The sequence below is a fragment of the Petaurus breviceps genome, unplaced genomic scaffold (assembly GCF_028583685.1).
Source record: "Petaurus breviceps papuanus isolate PSGF00001 unplaced genomic scaffold, PetGlider_PUasm1.0 90887, whole genome shotgun sequence".
Lineage (NCBI taxonomy): Eukaryota > Metazoa > Chordata > Mammalia > Diprotodontia > Petauridae > Petaurus > Petaurus breviceps.
Window position 1 is genome coordinate 2,168,761 of NW_027187370.1, and position 22,329 is coordinate 2,191,089.

The following is a 22,329-nucleotide window of genomic DNA, read 5'->3' on the forward strand; positions in this document are numbered from 1 at the left end:
TTCTCCTTTGGGAGCAGACCCCCTCCCTCCCTTTTTTCTCAAGGGACATTCTTCTTGTGGGCCCCTGGTAGCCCAATTTAAGCTGCTGGATCAAATGTTATTATTAATTTTTTTTAAAGTAGGAATAGGAAAACTGGGGAGGGAAAACACATTTGATTTTCAAATCTAGGGAAGAATCTTCTGTACAGAAAGTCTGATGATACAATATTAACCTGAAATAGATGTTAAGAGTGCACAAGATAATTGTATTGAACTGGAAAACCTTTTATTTTTGTAATTCAGGAAATCCATACCTGTATCCCCAACTTTTCATTTTCATGTTTCAAAGAAATGGGATATTCTAAAGATTTATTGTCCCATTCCCATTCAGCATCCTATTTTATGATAAAAGGATACTGCCCATTTTTAAAGGAAAATTACAAAGAATCACCTTCTGTTTCACTATCTGCACCACTTTTCCCCTTGTAAGCACAATCTGATAGTGCCATGTACAGTGTCATGCACCCACTGGGCTCTTGAAAAATTTATTTATCACAATGATGATGAATGCTAAGTATTTACAGAAGAGATGAGTTAATACCATGGGCTTGTAGCTCTAAATATCATTGTTTTCCTCAGATTAGTCCCCATACCTTTTCCCCTCCAATGTTAGCGCAGTTTCCTTGGCTACAGCAACTAGTATCTGATAATGAATTTCTTTGGACCCAGGGTGGGTTGATAAAAAATATCTTTAATTGGTGGACACTAAAAGTACTATGACTAAAGTTGATATGGTGAGAATAGGCTTTTGGAATTCTGGGGGGCCACCATACTGAAGAGAAAGGTTTAATGCTTTGTAATGGTGTATCTTTCAAATAACCAAATGTTCCTGTCTGTTACCACTGAAAGTATATGTATGGATCCTTATATAGTCAACTCTTGATTATCTGAGCTACTAGAGGACAGCAGTTGCACAGATAAATCAAAAATAGTTTTTATTTGGCTTTAGAATACATTGTGGGTTTTATTTATATTTGGCAAGACTACTACTAAAATAAATCTGAATTCCCTGAGCACACGTGTGAAAGCACTTTAAAAAGTTAAAAACACTATCTATACATATGCAAGGTTGGGTTGAGCAAAAGGAAGGAAAGCATAGTGCTTAGATGCCAAGCACAGAGTAGGCACTTTATAAATACTCAATGATTGGCTGGCTGATTGACTGCTAGGTGGCAGGGATTAAAAAAATAATACTAAAACCCAAACCCCCAAAAAATACATTTAGCCAAGGAAAAGCCACAAATTAAAACATATACATGTAGATAAAAAGTATACACCTAGATAATTGAGGACTGATAACACAAGCACCTATGTACATAAATTTCAGAGGCTTTTCCATCAACCATTTATCTATCTATCTATCTATCTATCTATCTATCTATCTATCTACCTATCTACCTATCTATGAAAGCCCACAGTGCCACTCAAACATTTTTCAGACCATATATATTAAAAATAATATGTTTTAATTCAGGGGGCAAACTACTTTGAAAACTCATAACTGTAAAGAAAGGCAAAACTAAATTTATATTCTCTCAGTTGTACCACTTTTTACAATTAAATTTTATCTTTCATGCAAATGACCCAGATTTATAATAATATATATCTTGGGATCAAACATTTTTTTTTTCTGTTTTTCATATGTATGAAGAGAAGAAAACACTCTACTAGTAAGGAGCAATGTAGCTGGATAGTAAATAATCATTAGGAAGGTTAATAAGGTTCTTTGAAAGAATTAAAAATAAAGATAACATTTTTACACAGTACACAGCTAAAGAATGTGAGGGATTGATAGAACTGTAAATTGTCTGTGATCTGTGCAGTAACAAAATACACAGATGATTTAAAAACTTTACTTGGCAATCATAGAGCAGCTAGCTAAACAGTAGCTAAGTTGACACAGCCTTCACCATCTCTGACTTCCCTAGCTTGCCCTCTGCTGGAAATGTTAACAAACAGCAAAATAGCTCAAATGAAAGGCAGTAGGAGGGAGACAAGGAACAGACATGGTTAAGACACCAACTAGATAATCCAGTGTCAGGTACAGTAATTAGCGAGGTGGCATTTACAATCACCTCTGAAAGCAAATCCATCAAGTCATGACTATAAGCCAGGACTTAATTTTAACTCACAACTTCACCATTTGGTGGATTGTTTGTTGGCTTAATTATCAGGTGGGTTTCCTTTACTGTGTGTTATTTAAAATGGAACATACTTCCCCTTTCAACAATTTTAATTAGAATTAAGGGTATGTGTGTATTAGAAGGGCAGGTACTATTAGCTTTCTTTACTATCCCACGGAGTGGAAACCTCTCAATTTTATTTTCTTTTGATAAAATCAACACTGGAATCTCTGGTTCTTGTCTTGGCTCTGCTACGAATTACCTGTGTGATCTTGGGCAAGTCACTCTGGGTTGGTTTTCTCCACTATGAAATGAGTCCATCGACTTAACTCTAAGGTCTCTAAGTCTGAAAATTTCTAACTGGCTCATGTTAGTGCTTTTCTGTAGTGTGTGTGTGTATATGCATGTGGAGATCAGGTACACACATCTCAAATCACGCCACATGAAATCTGAAATCAGGAGCCTAAAACAGAAAGGCTAGTAAATTGCATCCTTGTGCTTCCTCAAATTCTGGAGTCTAAATGAATAACTGGAACTGCTGGGAAGTTGAAAACATTATCAGATATGTTTGCATTTTTACAAAACAAATTCAAACATCCTCCTTCCATCACCCAAAATCACATTCTGGGGTTATCTGAGTGAGTGAAAGAGTGAGTGAGTTTCTTTTCTTTTATCTTGAAAAGCTTACTTCCTTCTAAGGACTCCTTTACACTATCCATTGCAAAGGCAGAGCTTAAAACAATGAAGTTTGTATGCTACTATTTTTGGTGAAGGAAATGCATGGTATGAATTGTCTAAATTAGGAAACATTCCAAAATGGCTCTGATTTTTCTTGTTCATTTATCTTACAGGTAAACACTGTGGTATCCAACAACTTAAAAGTCCAATACATTACAGGCACAGAAATAAAATATGGTAGTGGCCCAGAGATTTGGAAGTCAGAATTTTCATGGGCTAGGCCTGGTTTTGGCAACTACATATATGGTCGTACAAGATGAATCATCAGCTACAGTTGCCACTTCTTTGCTTAAATACACCTTAAGGATCCTACTTACCTACTTCCTGGGGGTGTTGAAAAAAGTATGTACAAAGTATTTTCTGAGAGGCTTTGAAAGTTTGGGATGAAAGTGGATGGGGAAGCAGAATGCCATTGGTGCTAGACTCCTCTGTAGATAAAGTTATAGAAAAAAAAAACAAACCCAAAGCCATTGGTGTGAAAAAGAAAACGGTAAAAGATTTTTTTTTTTAAGAGGGCAACAGCACCTGAGCTCAATGAGATTCATGACTGGTCTGTTTACCTGCTGCCTCCTCCTGTGGTATTGTGGGAGTTCTTCGGGGCCCCTGGGGCCCACTGCTCTTTTCTCCATTGCTTTCCTCCAGGTTGCCTGTTGGTTCCTGGGTTTTCATCAGCTGACTCAGGAGGACTGCCAGCACATTCTGCACATCACCTGGTGTACCAGATGCTTCAGGGGTTGTTTGCTCTGCTGAGGGTTGGGCTACCATGGCAAGGGGGGGCTCCTTCACAGTCTCCTCTGGGGCCACATGCTCGGAGTCCTGATGCTGGGAAGTGGCTTCATTGAGGGCATTGATGGATTGGTTCAAGGCCTCTAGCTGCTGTTGCATCTCTGGGTTGGAATGGACATTGAGCAGCTGTGCCATCTGAGGGATGCTCAGGTCAGTCTGGCTCTGCAGCAGGTTCAGCAACACTGCCAGTTCACTTTGATTCAGCTGCTGTGTGATGTCACCAAGGCCTGTGGAGAGACAGTGGAGCCATCACAGAAGGAGGAGGCAGAAAAGAGGGATTAACCCTCCTGAAATGGCAAAGCCAAGTCTCTTCCATTCCAGTAGAAGACACTTTGAATTGAAAAACTCACTCTATATTCCCATTTCCCATAAAAACTATTATTTGATATACTTGAAAGCACCTAAACACACTAAAGCAATTTTTAAAAATCCACTTATTCAAAGTTGCTATTTTATGCCAGCTGGGTAGTTAAAGATGCTGATTTAATTTACTTTATAAACTATATAACTCCAGGTAGAGACAAGATTGGCTGGGAAAATATTTGTTGTCTAAGAAAAGTTGCTATTATAGCAAGACCTTGTTATAGCAGCTCATTATACATATTTGGATATATTCAACTCAGAGAATACCTCTGATACATATAGCAAAAAACCACATGGTCAGTCTTTATAAGAACTATTCACTTGACATTAAGGGTTTCACAGGATGTGGTAGATTATGTTAAAGTTGGTGCTAGTATTAGGCCAAATTTGGTTTATCTTGTCTTATTTGTGAAAAATAAATTAACAAACATTTAGCTAATAGAATACAGTTAGCTCAGTTTCCTTAAACTTAATAAAGAAAATGATGTTTTAGCTCTCCCTAGCCTAAATGTGAGGTTGTCTATCACTTGCTCCTCTCACACTAAGACAGATACCACATTTTTACTATTGCTTTAATGAAAGAGGTTTAAAGGTCAAGTACAATGATTTTTGCATGATCGTTTAATAGCAGCTCTCATGAGAATGGTGCTCATAACAAACATAAAAGTCTCTATTCCCAACACTGACCTATTGCATCCCCAGCCCCAGGTTCCACCTTGACAGGAGCAGGCTGGGGTGGTGCTGGGCTGTTGTTCTTCACAGGCTCCACATTTGCTCCTGAGGTAGTTTCTTTTCGAGAAGTTTTGGACAGAGGTGGTTCCTCCACCACAATGCCACTCTGCCTCTGTCGCCGTCGTTTTTTGCTCCATAGTTCATGGCAATCCTGCCAGTGGGGAAGGCTGGAAAAAGGCAAGGAGAAATGTGTGTGGGAGTGTGATAAAGAGTGAGGAGAAGACATTGGGGAAAGAAAGCATAAAGCAAGAAGGAAAACACATAAATATTGACCAGGAAAATGAATGTAAGAAATCTAGGCTCTAGTCTAGATAGACAAGTTTTTAATATAAGATTTAAAGTTGGAAGAGACCTTAAAGATCGCCTATTCCAAATCTTTTATTTTATAGATAAATAAACTGAGGCCCAGACAAGTGATGCAATTTGCTCAAAGTTGCAAAGACAGTAAATGGTAGAGCCATGATTCAAACATAGGTATTCATTCCAAATCCAACACTCTTTGCACAATCCATGCTGCCTCCATTTAAAATGGTTAGGTCTTAAGAGAAGCCTTAGTTGATCAGAGCACAAAAGTGAGGGAGAACTTCCTAAAACCAGGAGTGAGGGTAATACTAGTATTAAAGACCAAACTTTGTATTTCAACTCACAGATCCACTTGATAGTTTTACAACATGTGACTCCTCTTAGTTGGCTAAGGACTTTTACCACCATAAAAAATGTCTGTTCAATTTCAGTACAGAGAAGATTGACCTACAACTACTTGAAAGCATATAAAAATCCAGCAATATATTATTTTGGAAACACTTCTCAATGTTGATTTGGGAGGGCAAAAAAAAAGAAAAGGTACTCTTCTGTTTTTATGCATGTCCTATCTCCCCAAGAAAACACTAGCAATTTCTTTATTCATGAGATTCAGTATTTTACAATTTTTTAGTATTTTCAGTCACCTTTTTATACAACATTGCAAATAGTTTCTGTATCAAGTCTCATTGTGATACAATACATAAAAAATCTTTGTAAAATAAAGAAATGAGCAAATCTCAGTGCCCACTTATGTCAAACAATATTCAATGTGACAAAATTCCAGTACAAGAAAAGAATTTGAAGAGTCTCTTATGAGCTCACAGCAAAAAGGACCTAACATATTAATTATTGACTTCATGTATATCTTACATATTTCTTTCCCTCAACACATTTTTCTACCCCATTCAAGGCAGGGAAATACTAAAAAATTTGAAAAAATTTTGTGACAAGTCTAAACACCAGAGGACTTGCTATCTGTCCATCAGCTCTACAGTCTAACAGAGAGCTCCTAGTATAGGAGCCCCTGAGGTTTCTCTACAATTCAAAGTATTATATATTCAAAGCTGTAAGAGATATCAGAGGCCATCTAGTCCAACCCATTCATTTTACAGATGAGGGAACTCAGGCCTGGGGAGGTTATGTGACTTGCCCAAGGTCACACGGGTAGTATTAGAAGTGGGATTTGAACCCAGGTCCTCTGACTCCAGAGCCAATCATGTCAAGGTTCTCAGAAGATACTAGAGAAGGGAGAGAGACATTACAAATTAAGGTGAGGAAGGAGTTACATCATTACATCTAGGATCTGTGATTTCTTCACAATATAGATTGTCATTCTTCTATAATTTAGTAGATAAAGTCCTAGAAAGCTTCTTGATGCTCAAAGAAGTTTTTGACTTGCCCATAGTCATAAGTCATAAGCACTCCAAGGGTGAGGTGGGAACTTGGTACTTTCTGACTCCAAGTCTTTCACTCTATAGGGCCTCACACCTTCTTGGGTTGAAAGAGAAAGGGTAGAATTACTAAGAGAAAAAATGAAAGAGGACACTCAGAAGAGAAAGAAGTTGCATAATATGCTGGTGACCTAACAAGAAGAGGAAACAAGTCAAATTTAGCTAAAACAAACATTTCTACCCTCATGTCTTTGTAACTTTTGAACTCAGTTATCTTTCTTGTTGGGACATTGTAAGCTACTTGATTTCTCCAAGAACACTGTTCACATGTTCAGGACTTAACAAAAATGATTCTCAGTCCCATATCATCTGGGGAAAGAAGCAGGGGCACTTACTCTGGAGGAGCCATTTTGCTGAGCTCAACATCTCTAAGAAAGTCACTCTGTAGGGCCTGCTCAGCAGTGCAGCGCTTGTTAGGATCCAGTGTCAGCATGTGGTCGAGCAAATCTAGAGCAGCCAAAGGAATACTGTAGAAGGAGACCAAAAAAAGGGTCAGTCTAAAGTGACCAGACTATTTTCAAAGCTGCAGCCTTCTATTAGAAGGTCTTGGAATCATTAGTTTCATATACAGTGAGGAGACAATAGTAATAGTAACATACTTCGTAGACCCAAGGAATAGTTATTACTAGTTTAGGTAACTCATATAGAGACATGATTGTGTAAATAATTTAAAAACCCTATAAATACAGAAATATATATATATTAATATGTGTCAAGAACTAAGGTGAATTTAGGAAGAATTTCAAAATAGTGTTTATTTCACAAACAAAAATGCTACTAATTTTGTGATGTAGGAATGTTTAATATGACAGTAATGCTAGTATAGTAGGATGTCTATTAAATGTCTTGTGAAAATATACTTTAATAACTGAATCCCTTGAAATTACAAAAAGTCAATATGGCTCAAAGATAAAAAAAAATTTTATATGACAATGGATAGTATGAAATCATTGAAGAGATGGATATATATTTAAGAAAGCAGAATAACATATTATACTATATACTAGGAGTAGCTAAGACACAAGTTGCCCACTTCTGTCAAACTCACAAAGAGAATTCCTCACGCAGACGCCTACGGTACTGCTTTTTCGGTTTCATTGTATTGAAGTAGGGTAGCTTAATAACATCAGGCCACACAGCTGGACAGGGGCTTCCACAGAGTCGACTAGAAGCAAAACAGAAAACATGCAAAGTAGTGAGTCAGCCATATGCTTTTTGAAAAATCCAGAGTCATAACTATTACCTCTGAGGTTCTAGGCATCTTGATAAGATTAAGTTCAGGGGCAGATTAGAAAGGTGAGATTTTGAGATCTTCACTTTCCAAGAGATATCCCTCCTTCCCCCTTCTCTGAAATATTTAAGAGGTAGGGGAGAGAAGTACACCAACATAAATATCGTGACTCAGATTGGTAGTAGCCTTTTCACTTTTGAGTTTACTGACAGTTAATAGAAATGAAAGGACATATGCTTTAATTTTCATAGTATGGTAATAACAACGTCCACTTTATTAGTTAGTGTCTTGATTTTCACAGCAGATCTCAATTATCCAGTTAACAACAGGAAATATGAACACATTACCCTTTGTAATGAATTATATTCCCCTCCCTTGCTCTCAGTAGATTCATCTTCTTCATTCTGTTCTGCTTAGATATTAACATTAATTTACTTTTCCTAAACTACAATTAATGGGCAACTAGGTGTCACAGTGGATAGAGCACCACACCTAGAATCAGGAAGACTCATCTTTCTGAGTTCAAGTCTGGCCTCAGACACTAGTTATGTGACCCTGGGCAAGTCACTTAACTCTTGCCTCACTTTCCTCATCTGTAAAATGAGCGGGAGAAGGAAATGGCAAACCACTCCAGTATCTTTGCCAACAAAACCCCAAATGGGGACACAAACAATTGGACTGGACTTAAATGACTGAACAACAATAACAAAGTATAACCAATGTCAACCAGTTGAGATGGATCCTAAAATGTGCCAGATATCAAGATGTCAACTTGAACCAAGGGAAAAAAGCTGTTTTGGGTACTGAGGATGTTGACTATCACAAATAAGCAGAGTAGAACTATTTTTTTACATCTATAATGGATGAAGCCTGATAAAATTTCAGTCAGCTTTTGATTGTAAATAAAAACTCAGCTCTGCCATCATAGCAATGTTGTCTTAAACTTAAATTTAACCCCTTAAGAATCTCACTCCCACCCCCAAAATCATCTGCTCAAGGCATCATCTGTGTACAACAGAAGATTTCCTAAACCACAAAGCTTAGTAAGACATATTTCCTTATTCTCAACAACAGAGTACTTTACAAAACTAATTAGGGGGATCAGAAACACACTTGGTGTAGAATGTCCTAAAGACTCTGTCATACAGCAAGAAGTAATCATTAATGATGTGGTTAAAACAACTGGTAATTTAACAATATGACACAAATGGATTTTAGAAGAACAGATTAACTCTCACACCAAGGAATGCAGTTGTACACATATACCTTTCTTCCCTCCCTCCTTCCCACCACTGTTTTACCTGATTAGTTCAAGCTGAGCCAGTTCCAGATTAGCTTGAAAAATAGGCTTCTTTGTAAACAGTTCCCCAAGGATGCAACTAGGAAGAATAAAAGTAAGAGATCAGGAGAGGAAATGCTGAAACCAGTTTAAATAGTATCTCAGTAAACTTTGCTTCATGGTGCCAAGGGACAGCCTGGGTTTCCTAAAGAAACAACAAATTTCAGGCAGATAGGACCAGCATCAAGACTACATACAGACTAACCAATATATCAAATCCAGTTTAACACTCATAGTGCTCTGCACAGCTCAAATGAACAAGCTACTGCAGGAAAAATTTTTATTCAAATAAACATTTAGTAAATAAATACCTACTAGGTGCAAGGCAGTATGCTAAATATAGGATGTTATGTAAATAAATAAGACATGCCTCCTACACTACAGTAGTTTACAATTTAATAAAAGAGATAAGAAGTAAACAAGTATTTATAATACAAAGCAGAATGTGTTAAAAGAAAAATGCCCTAATTATTGGGCTGAGTTTTGAACTTTATTTAGCAGATTCCCACTAAGGATTTTCCTTAGAAAAGTACTGGATGAACTCGAAGGGTGAAAAATAATGATTGGGAAACCAGTTAGATAGCTAATAGTCCACTTAATGAAGATTTTAATACAAGCCCCCTGAGAATAGAGACTGTTTCATCCTTTGTATTTACACCCCCAGTTCCTAGCACATAGTAGGTGCTTAAAAAAAAATGCTTGCAGGGCAGCTAGGTGGCACAGTGAATAGAGCACTGGACCTGGAGCCAGCAAGACCTGAGTTGAAATCCAGCCTCAGACACTTAACTCTTACTAGCCGTGTAAGTGTAAGTGACTTGGACAAATCACTTAACCCCAATTGCCCTGCCTTTCCCCCTCCAAAAAGCCAAAAAAAAAAAAAAAAGCTTGACTAAACCAGAATACTGGCAGAGGGAATGAAAAAGGAGGTGCAGAATTCAAGAGATATTACAGAGGAAGAATCAAAGATTTGGTAAAAGGGGGACAGTATAGACAATGCCAAGGTTTTAAGGCAAGGGTAAATAGAACACAATGATGCCATAAATGGAAACAGGGAAGTTGGAGGGAGAAGCAGGCTTGGGAGCAATTCAAGGTAGGTAAGAATGGCAGACAAATCATTTTGGGGCATTAAGTTGGAGATGCTAGTGGAACATTCACATGATGTTTAATATGCACCTGGAAATAGGAGGTTGGCATTCAGAAGTTTAGAATCAGATATAGATTTGGGAGTAGCCTACATAGAAGTGATCATTTCGTCCAAGGAAGTTAATGAGATCAAGGAAGAGTGGAGGAAACAGGGTTAAGAATAGTCTTAGAGCACACCAACATTTGGAGAATAAGGAAGAGAATCTAGAGACTAAGAACCAACAGCCAAAATGGGAAGAGAATGCCAAAGAGAAGTCAAAGGAGCCAAATGTATCACATAGGAAGGAGTCAATGATTCAAATGTTAAAGAAGTCAAGAAAACTAAGAAAAGGCCACTGAATTTGTGAGTTAGGGAATCAGTTACTTATGAATTGCGGAAAGCAGTTTAAATAGAGTAGCAGAGATGAAAGCCAGACTACAAAAGGTTCAGGCTTGAGTGGATAGTGAGGAAGTAGACTTCTTTGGACAAAAAAAAAAAAAAGAACCAGGAAGACAATTTAAAACAACCCAAGAAAAGGTGATAATAAATGAAAACTATCTCCCTATATACTTTAGTGTAAATAAAGAAAATAACTAAACACTAAAAAGCAATTGTTAAATGATGGCAGAAATAACAGATTACAGGAATGGTATTATTTTCAGATGTTATCACTGTTTTTCTTTGTTATAAAAGATGTTTCTACTTGTGAGTGGGGCATATTGGGAATAACTGTGGTGCCTCAAAAAAGCGCCAATAAAATATTTTTAAATAAAAGTTTGATATAGCTCTTTTCATTCAACTGATCTGCAGAAAGACTATTACACTGCAGCTACTTTGGCACTATATTTGCAAGTAAAAGGTTTGCTTTTCATCAGCTGGTAGTGGCTTAAATAGAAAGACCTTCTAAATGAAGCATGACTATAAAATTTGCCATTTTCCTGTACAGAGGAAAAGTTTCTGTTCTAGTCTATGCTTTGGCAAAGTTACATGAAAGTACTGATGCAAAACTAAAACTTAAAAAAAAGTTTTATCTTTAAATTCTGCATTTCTTTGGCCTCATTGAATTCAAGAAGGAAAATTCTGACAGCTTAAATAAATAGCACCATCCTATTTAGCATAGTATTTAGAGGGTTTCTAAAGTGTGCCTGCTGATTTCAAAAGATTAACAAATTCATATTCCCAATAGCCACAAAAAGCTGATCTTGCTAAAGGACTCCAAAGCTGAATTTAATTCTAAATCTTGCATTGACTATCAAATCATCAACTAAGTTCTAAACTTTAATATTGTAATAACGTGTGGTGACATAAGAGGCAGAAAGAACACAGCTGGATTTTCAGACTCCAGGTGGATGCTGTGCCACTCAATCTAAGTTTTCCTGTGAGTTGCAAACTGAGTAGCTCACGTTCACCAATCTCTGAAGTCCTCCAAAGATGCCATCTTCATCTATAGGTACTATGGGTTAATAAGAAGTTTTCAGTATGGAAAAACATACCGAAACTGATGAAAGCCAAGTAAAATTTAAACTCACTGATTCAGAGATTCTAGTTTACTGTGGTGTCTAGGTATTTGTGCTACATTCTTTTAAAATGTTGTTTCCAGACCCCTGGTAGAGAAGACATCTTAATTATGTAATCAACACCCTCCCACAGTATTGAAGATGCAGGTTGTACAGACTGAAATAACAGTAGTGGAAGAGCTATGAACTTCCCCCATGCATCTTAATGGGGTGTTAACTTTAGAGCCTAGTTGTGACAATTTAAATGCTAATACTATTAAAACAAATAGTCCAGAACATAAACACACCCAGCTTGAGTCACTAAAATTTAACTAAAGCTACATTTGATTTTGGTAGGCTACAACAGTTGCTGTACTTTTCTTTCATCACCCCTCTTGAATCTGGAGAGCAAATCCTGCAGTGCATCTTTTAAAGATAGTGGCACTTTCACTGAGGTGAAATAGAGCAAGCTGTTACACTATACTGGAAACTATGTATGGGAGTGGAGGTAACATGGTAGGCAATAAGAGAGTATGTAGTGAAATCCTACATTATTTAGTAAGCCTTATGAAACACTACAGGAATAATATGGCTTGTTTGTGTTTAAGTCTTGGAAAAATCACTTAATGATCAACTGAATTTTCTGGGGTTTTGCCAATAATTTTATATTCATTTTTCTTATCCTGAAAGTCAGAGATGCAGGATACTAACTAGTGGGAAATAAGGATCTACACCAATAGTAAATGAGCTATAATCAGAACAAGACGGCCATATTAAATTTGGGGTGATGAGAGAAATAATTAAAAATTATCTGATTCCTTAGAGTTCAGGATTAGTCCTTACCCACAACTCCAAACATCAATGGCTGGTGTATAGCGCTCCTCTCCTAGCAGCAGTTCTGGAGGTCGATACCATAAAGTAATGACTTTATTTGTGTAAGGACGACTGAAACATAAAAAGCAACCATGATACACATTTTATAACAGAAACAAATTTAAACCAGCTAGATAAATAAATGAAAATAGTAATAACTACTCTTGTTTTTCTACTGCATTTGGGATTATGGAAGCAGTTCCTTTAAAGTACAACAATGGATGAACACAAAATAACGTAAAGAAGATGGAAGATAGAAAGTAGCCAGGAAAGTAAGAATTTCCATTCCAACTCAAGCTCTGGTTGGGCTGTTTAAATATAGAATGAGGCTGATCGTCTCTTATATATCATCTTATAGTATTTACATCTGACTAACAACAACTGTAAACACATTCAGCTAATAGAAGAACTCGAACAATTTTTGAAGCTTATAGATAAAGCATCAAGAGATGATGACAAATTCATAGTTCTATATAATTTTACTTGATTGGCACCTCACCTCTCTTCAGAGCTATAGAGTCGAGCAAGTCCAAAATCTGCCAGTTTGATCTGTCCACTGGAAAATAAACAAATAATTATTTTCATTTTCAATAAGTGACAACTGCAGTCTTCATGCCATATCTAAAATAATATCACTTCTGGAGGCCAAATGTACAATACAATCCAGGAATTATGTCAGTTGTGAAAGATATGCCCTTAGTCTTAACTCTCTGGGAGTCCTGAGGGAGTAGAGAGGAAGGGAAGAACAATGATGAATGTCACCTGTCTCCACAATTCTCTGCCTCTTGGAGTCATCTTTTCAGACTAAAGCTGTTTTCACTACTCTAGCCCACACTGATCTGCTGCCTCTTTTAGGATTGTTACTTTTAAAATTTTTATTGATATACTGTTTTTATATCACTTATATTTCCCTATATCTATCTATCTATCTATCTATCTATCTATCTATCTATCTATCTATCTATCTAATGTTCAGCAAAACTAACCAACACATTGAGAAAGACTGACAACATATACACTGTTAAAAAAAACCAATGTACACACTTCCACATTCATATTCCCCTATTTCTGTGGAAAAGGTCTTCTCATATCTCTTAGGGACTTGGCTTGGTCATTATAACTACAATATTCTGTTTCAATATACTTGTTGTTCTTTTTAAATACAATGATTGTAGTCATTGTGTATATTTTCTTAGTTCTGCTTTTTGTATCAGTCCATAAGTCTTCCAATGTTTTTGTCTTCCTCTATAGTGACTGCTTGTCATAGGGTAGCATTATTCCATTACTATCATGCACCACACCTTGTTCAGCCATTCATTCACCAGTGGATGGGCATTATAGTAAGGATTATATTTGCAAAGTATAAAGGATTATTTGTAGTCCATTGCTACCACAAAAAGTACCTTTAGCAATACTTTTGTGTGTGAGGTCTTTCTTTTCATCATTGACTTGCCTGGGATATATAATCTCAGGGCAGTTATTTTTAATACCACATGACAATTACATTTTCTCTAATAGTTTCATTGGTGTTAGCTTTATCTCTCTAATCCTTATGTTCCTTGAGGGCAGAGATAATGTCTAATTTCTTTTGTACCCTAGGTTCCTTCCAGCTCTAGATCTATGATTCTATGAGAACCATTTTTTTGTTGATTAGAGCCTGCTAGCCTATGGTTCTAACAGACATTTACTCATATCTACTGAGTTAGTGTGGTGTAGCTGACAGGAGAACAAGCCTTAAAGTTAAAAGAAGGCTTCAGTTCAAGTCTTGTCTCTAATAAACAGTAGCTGTGTGACCATAGGCAAGTCATTTAATCTCACAGTGCTAAGAAACTCTAAGACTTAGAAAAGCTACAGAACAGTATTAGTTATTACAACCTATTTTACCATTAACAAGATGCTTAATATCTCTGAGCTTCAATTCTTCATATATAAATGAAAGGGCTGGACAGGAGAACAAGCCTTAAAGTTAAGAAGTTAATTAATATTAGTAATTATTATTAGTATTAGCTGTTTTTGGTTTTGGTAACCTAATGTTCAGCAGAATGCCATTAATAAATGGTTTTTCATTCATCTCATATATGACGATACGTCACATTTTTTAGGAACATGGGATCTTTAAGGTTATAGAAAGGACTATAATAATCATTCAGTTCAGAGGATCTCAACTTCTTTGCATCTCATTTGGCAGTCTGGTGAAGCCCATGGACTCCTCAGAAAGTTTTTAAATGCATAAAACAGATGAAATTTTAAAGGAAATCAATTATATAGAGTTACCAAAATAAAAATTATAATGATGATGATGATAATGAGAGCTAACATTTATATAGTATGTGCTGGGCACTCTGCGAAGTGCTTTACAATGATTATCTCATCTTATCCTCACAAAAACCCTGGGAGGTAGGTAGGTACTATTACTACCCCCCACTTTACAAATGAGGAGACTGAAGCAAACATAAGTTAAGTGACTTGCCCAGGGTCATACAGCTTATACATGTGTCGGAGGCCAGATCTGAAATCAGGTCTTCCTGACTCCAGGTCCAGTGTGATAACCACTTCACCATCTGAAATATTTTTTAAAAATAAGTTTATAGATCCCAGGTTAAGAACCTGATATTTAGTCCAAACCTTTCATTTATATATAAGAATTGAAGTTCAGAGATATCAAGCAACTTGTTAATGGTAAAACAATTTTAAGTAGTAGAGTCAAGATTTGGATACAAATCTTTAGATTCCAAATTTAGCATTCCTTCCACCATACCACCTTGCTTTTTTTAATTTAAAGTTAATAACATTCTACAAAAAACAAGTGTAACTATAAATGGTTTTTTGGGCTCAGCCTGGAATTAGGAGCCTTCTCCCTCTTTTGATTCCCATGTCTTAGCACTGAAGTACTTAATAAATGTTTTTCATTCATTTAATTAATCCTGGACAGAATTTTTAAGGCTTGGAAGATCTAAAATAGGGTCACATGCTTAGGGCCTCTGACAATAATACTGGGCCCAAAAGATAAAAATCCATGGTAGAAATTATAGGAACCTAGAATGCCATGTGCAGCCCTGGTACTATTCTTAAGATGGGCAGGTGGTAGTGCAATAAATAAAATACTGGCCCTTCGGTTAGGTAGACCTGAGTTCAAATTCGGTCTAAGATACTTACTAGTTATATGACAAGTCACTTAATCTCTTTCTGTTTTAGTTTCCTTATGTGTAAAAATGGGGGTAACTACAGCATTTTCCTATTAGGGTTGGTGTGAGGATAAAATGAGATATCTGTAAAGTGCTTTGCAAACCCTAAAGTGCTATATAAATTCTAGCTATTAATATGATTAAGATCATTGCATCTTCCTCATATCTCAGCCATCATATTGGTAATATCATATTGATAAACATTTTGATGAAATGGTGAAAACGCATGGTTATGCTCCTCTAGAAATGCCAGTAGAGCCTTATGTTTCCCTTTATAGATAAAACTTGAGTAGAGCAGCAAATCCTCAGGAGATTATGTTATAAAATGGAGTACTGGAGCAATCATTTAGCTTAATTAGAATGAGATTAGTAGAACTGTGTGTGAATAGGATGATCATAGAGTCAAACTATTATTACTGTCTGGTGACAATAGTTTTTACCTGTTACATAAAGAGCTAGGAACCAAATACCAGAAGAGATATTTTGTTCTCTGGATGGCAGATTTGCTACCACTGAACCGTCTGTGATCTGAGATCAATATTATCTATGAGAAGTCAGACAAAATCAAAGAACACTATGAACAACTCTCCAACCACCAGATTCATTCCAGACTGTGTGTATATCCAGAAATGGCTACATCCACCTCAGTCCTAAATTCTCTGAGAGCACATGAATAAGAAAAGTATTTCAAGGAAATGTCAACAGGCAGATTTCTTTCCTTTGAGCAATGGGGAAACTGCTTAGGGGTTTAGAAACAAGAGATCCTGAACCCCTATAATATTGTGAAGAATGAATTTGCTGAGACTATCAGGGCCATTATATTATTAATGTGTCACTATTGCAGTGGTTTCCAAATGGCATGCTTTTGGACAATTTGATCCTGAATCATAGAATTTTAATAACTGGAAGGGACCACAGATCTTATAATCCACTCCATAACTGAACAAGATTCCCTTCAAAAACATATGCCGTGTGGACTTTGGGACCAGTAGTTGGGAGAGCATCGGCTTTTGCCCACAGGGTGAGAAGTCACTGAGACACCCAGCTTCAGCTCCTGGACTGCAGGGCATAGGGGGGTTTAGGGGGACCAAGTGACCAGTCTGAGGGGTAATTGCTCTTATTTTAACCTGCTTGGATCTGAATAGAAGTCTAGGGTGGAGGTCCTGGGGTGTGTGACCAGCTTGCCAGAGTGTGTGGAGGCCTCAGAGAGGGAACCCAACTAATACCTCCGGCAGCTGAGAAAACCCCAGTGTTTGAAACGAAGCCCCCCTGTCTGGTGGCAGAGTTCTACTGTGGCAAAAAGCCCAGGGTCAAGTGACTGAGGGGTGACATGACCAGACAAAGGAAGCAAAATAAACAGAAGACTCCAACATTAGACTCCTATTTTGTGGACATAAAGGAGCAAAGCATGGAACAGGACGAAGACAGTGAAGTCAGAACTGCTGCACCAAAAGCTTCAAAGGAAAATACGAGCTGGTTACAGGCTATACAGGACCTTAAGAAGCAGATTAAGAGAAGTGGAGGAAAAATTGGGAAGAGAAATGAGAACAATGAAAGAAAATTACAAACTGAGAGTCAAGAGCCTGACTGAAGAAAATCACACCTTAAAAAACAAACTGACTCAATTGGCAAAAGAGGCTCAAAAAGGCAATGAGGAGAAGAATGCCTTAAAAAGCTGAATTTGCCAGATGGAAAAAGAATCTCAAAAGCTCAATGAGGAGAATCGTTCCCTCGGATTTAGATTGGAGCAAAGGGAAGTTAGTGACTTTAAGAGAAATCAAGATGATGTTAAACAGATCCAAACAAATGAAGGAATAGAAGGAAATGTGAAATATCTCATGGGAAAAACCACTGACCTGGAAAATAGATCCAGGAGAGATAATTTTAAAATTATTGGACTACCTGAAAGCCATCATCAGGGAAAGAACCTAGAAATCATCTTCCAAGAAATTCTCAAGGAAAATTGCCCTGATGTTTTAGAACCAGAAGGCAAAATAGAAGTTGAAAGAATCCACCAATCACCTCCTGAAAAAGATCCCAAAAAGAAAACTCCTAGGAATATTATAGCCAGGTTCCAGAATTCCCAGATCAAGGAGAGAATATTGCGAGCAGCCAGGAAGAAACAATTTGAATATTGTGGAAACACAATCAGGGTAACACAGGATCTGGCAGCTTCTACACTGAGGGATCGAAGGGTCTAGAATAGGATATTCTGGAGGGTAGAGGAGCTGGGATTAAAACCAAGAATCACCTACCCAGCAAAACTGAGTATCATCTTTCAGGAGAAAATATGGTCATTCAGTGGAATAGAGGACGTTCAAGCATTCTTAATGAAAAAACCAGAGTCGAATAGAAAATTTGACATTCAGATACAAGAAGCAAGAGAAGCTTGAGAAGGTAAACAGGGAAAAGAAATCATAAGCCACTGATCAAAGTTGAACTATTAACATTCCTACGTGGAAAAACGATAATTGTAATTGATGAAACTTTTCTCAGTATGAAAATAGTTGAAGGGAATATATATTCCCTTCAACTATTTTCATATATATATATTGGAGGGAATATGGGGGTATGAATACATGTGAATGTGTATATATATGCTTACAGGTATACATAGATAGAGGGCACAGGACCAATTTAATAGGAAGGGATAATACTTAAAAGGGGAAATTAAGAGGTGAGAGGAATAGAATGAGAGGAGATGGAGAGAGACAGAATGAGGTAAACTATCTCAAAAAGAAGAGGCAAGGGTAAAGGGTTACAATGGAGGGGAAGAATAGGAAGGCAAAAGGTAATGGGTCAACCTTATTCTCACTGAATTTGGCTTGGGGAGGGAATGAAATACACACTAAATAGGGTATCACCCTACAGGAGAGTAGGGAGAAGGGGTTAAGAGGGGGGATGATGGAAGGGAGGGCAGGCTGGGGGGGAGGGAAGTTGGAAGCACTCACTTTTGAAAAGGAACAGGATCAAAATAGAGAACAAGTGGGTGGTGGAATAGGAGGGAGGGAAATACAGTCAGTCTTTTACAATATATCTACTATGTTAATGTTTTGCATTAGCTACACGTGTACAATCTATACTGAACTGCTTATCTTCCCAGTAAGGGTGGGTGACAAGGGAGGAAGGGAATGAATCTGGAATTCAAAGTTTTAAAATCAAATGTTCAAAATTATATATACATATATACTATTATTAATACTATCTTACATGTATTTGGGAAAGACAATACAAAGGCACTGGGGCATAGAGATCCACCATGCCCTACTGGAAAGTCTAAGGGGGTATGGGAGAAGATATGGGAGGTAACAGATTGGAAGAGGGAATATCCTGTAGGACTGCTATTCTGGGGTGGTGGGTAGGGGAAAAATGGGGAGAAAATTTGTAACTCAAAATCTGGTGGAAATTAATGATGTAAATCAGAAGTTAAAATGAAAAAAAAAAAGGACATATACCAAATACCACCTTGCTTAGCACATTGGCCAATTTGACAGAAAAGGAAAATGATAAATGTTGGAGAAGATTTGGAAAAGTTGGGACACTAAAGCATTGTTGGTGGAGTTGTGAACTGATCTAACCATTTGGAGAACAATTTAGAACTATACCCAAAGGGTCATCAAACTGTGCATGCTCTATGATCTAGTGATACCACTACTAAATCTGTATCCCAAAGATATCATTAAAAAGGGAAAAAGATATATATGTACAAAAATATTTATAGAATATCTTTTTGTGGTGGCAAAGAATTGGAAATTGAGGGAATGCCCATCAATTGGGGAATGGCTGAACGAATTGTGATACATGAATATAATGGAATACTACTGTGCTATAAGAAATGATGAGCAAGTGGATTTCAGAAAAATCTGGACTTACATGAATTGATGCTGAACAAAGTGAGCAGAACCAGGAGAACACTGAACACAGTAACAGCAACATTGTGGGATGATCAAATATGATAGACTTAGCTCTTCTCAGCAATACAATATTTTAGACAATTCTAAAACTCAAGTTGGGAAATGATATCCATATCCAGAGAAAGAACTATGGAGTCTGAATGCAGATCAAAGCATATTATTTTCACTTTTTTGTTGTTTTCTGGGGTTTTCATGGTTTTTCTTTTTTATTCTGTTTCTTCTTTCACAACATAACTAATATGGAAATATGTTTGACATGATTGCACATGTATAACCTATACTGGATTGTTTGCTGTCTTTGAGAAGAGGGAGCAGAGAGAGAAAAATACAGAATTCAAAATCTTATAAAAATGAATGCTGAAAACTATCTTTACATGTAAATGGAAAAAATAAAATACTATTTACAAAACAAACAATATATAGCAGGAGCAAGCAAGTTACATTCTGGAATGCTTGTGATTAAGGTCACCCTCATGATCCTAAGTGATAGGGGCTTAAAAAGAATTTAAATTTGGGGACTTTGCTGGTCAGAGTAAATACCTTTCAAGGATGAATAACACTATTTCATGATATTATATATTGTATTACATCAGTATATAATTTTAAACAGTTTATAAAGTGATTTTACATATAATATTTCATTCGATCTTCACCATAAACCTTAGAAATTGCTAAGACAGGTATTACACTCATTTTATAAATGAGGATATGGAAGCTCAAAGAAGTAAATGTCTAGCCCAATATCACATAACTATTAAATGGTCAAGCTAGAACTAGAAACAAGGTCCCCTGACCCCAAGTTTGTACTTTTTCCATTATTACTACCATGTCTCCAATAAATATCAGAGACTAATATTGCATAAAATTAGTGTCATATAATATAACATATTACTTAGATTGAAACTAAAGTGGAGCAGGAAAGAAAGAAAGAGAAAGTTTATTTTAATCAAGTTACTTTTTTACCTGTTGTTCAACAAAATGTTGGAACACTTAATATCCCGATGTAGGAAGTTCTTTTTGTGGCAATAATCCAACCCTTCCATTAGCTGTTTCATGAAAGATTTGATATGGTCCTCAGAAAAATGTACTAATCCAGACTCTAGCAGCCCCATTAAGTCATGGTCCATGTATTCAAATACAAGGTAAAAGGCACCTAAGGAAGGAAATATGATATTTAAAAACTGGAAGGTAAAAACTGCTGATAGGCTCCTACCTCTAGGTAAAACAGAATCACAGAGATGGTAGAAACCTCACCTAATCCAACCCTTTTATTTTACAGATGAAGAAATTGAGGTCCAGCAAGGCTGGGTAACTTGGAAAAGGTCAAATAGCTCTTTAGTGACAAAGCTATAATTAAGAGCCCAGATTTTCTGATTAATTTCTCCTGAAAGAGTCCAGTGCTCTTTCCATAATCACACTTCAATAAAACAAATGCTTTATGGCAGGAGCTGTTCAATCTTTAATACTTTAAATAAGGTAGACAAAGATTTCCACAATATTTATGAGTCTTTTTTTAACTAAAAAAGAGTCAGATTATCTACCAGAATATAAAGGGCCTCACTTGAGGATCTGGAGGGCCACATGTGACTTCGAGATCACAGGTTCCCCACCCTTGATAATCGAACCACACAGTTTTATAGATGCACATGAAGCTGGCAGGGACATATTACAAATAGTACTCAAGAAAAGTGAGAAATTCACATCACCTTCATATCTAGCAGAGAAGTATGCCTACAGGACACAGAATTTAGGATATTAAAAAGTCACTGTAGATCAGATCAGATACCTATTTAGCCCCAGATTCTGTGAGTGGCACCAGTAGGATATTTTGTGGGAGGCACAGCTGTCCTCTATGATGTCTAAAGGTATGAAACATACCCCTAAATATAGGTAGCTTTCCTTAATCTCATGTGAATTTATACTCCATTAAGCTAATTAAATCCCAGATTTTTCTTTTTACTATTTGGTTCTATATTTGCCTTAAAACTAATACTTTCAAATATCAAGGGATGACACTTTAATTCTGACACTCCAGATTTTGTGGACCTTTTTTTTCACTGTTCACTTTAATAATCCCTTCAAGATATTGTACTAATGTATTAATCAAGACTCTAGCAGCCCCATTGTATTCATATGCCCTCTCAGCCTTCATCTCTCCAGATGAAGAATCCAATACACTTTTTTGTTCAATCTATCACAAAATATAAGATACCTTTGGTTCTCTGTCTTTCTCTTCCATTCACTCTGCCACAAACTACCTTCATCATTTTAGATGTCCTCTGAACCTATTCCAAGTCAGCAGTAAAAGAATGACAAAAGGAGGGGCAGCTAGGTGGTGAAGTGAGTAAAGCGCCAGCCCTGGAGTCAGGAGGACCCGAGTTCGGTTCCAGCATCAAACACTTAACACCCACACAAAATAACTAGCTGTGTAACCTTGGGCAGGTTACTTAACCCCAACTGCCCTCCAAAAAGCAAAAAAAAAAAAAAAAGAATGACAAAAGGATTACTGGACAATGTAAGAGGGTTCTCCAAAAATAAGGAAGGATAAGATGAAAATTCTATCCATAAAATAGTGACAAAAGTCATAATTCTAGACACATACTCTTCTGCTGTGGCATAAAGGTATCTTTTGA

The 22,329-nt window shown here is 36.8% G+C and overlaps 1 protein-coding gene across 3 annotated transcripts in view; it reads right to left on the reverse strand.

Moving 5' to 3' along the window:
• Positions 1-22,329, reverse strand: part of CDK12 (cyclin dependent kinase 12) — a 61,646-nt gene that overhangs the window by 17,160 nt on the left and 22,157 nt on the right. For all 3 annotated transcript variants that reach the window (XR_011165662.1, XM_069074298.1, XM_069074297.1), the window contains exons 6-13: positions 20,660-20,849; positions 13,097-13,153; positions 12,568-12,669; positions 9,068-9,145; positions 7,584-7,700; positions 6,871-7,002; positions 4,737-4,948; positions 3,461-3,913 (exon numbers count right to left, since the gene is read on the reverse strand). Coding sequence is in view for 2 of the 3 variants with exons in the window: in XM_069074298.1 (XP_068930399.1) it covers positions 3,461-3,913; positions 4,737-4,948; positions 6,871-7,002; positions 7,584-7,700; positions 9,068-9,145; positions 12,568-12,669; positions 13,097-13,153; positions 20,660-20,849 (1,341 nt within the window). In the remaining variant the exon portion in view is untranslated. The remainder of the gene's footprint in view (positions 1-3,460; positions 3,914-4,736; positions 4,949-6,870; positions 7,003-7,583; positions 7,701-9,067; positions 9,146-12,567; positions 12,670-13,096; positions 13,154-20,659; positions 20,850-22,329) is intronic.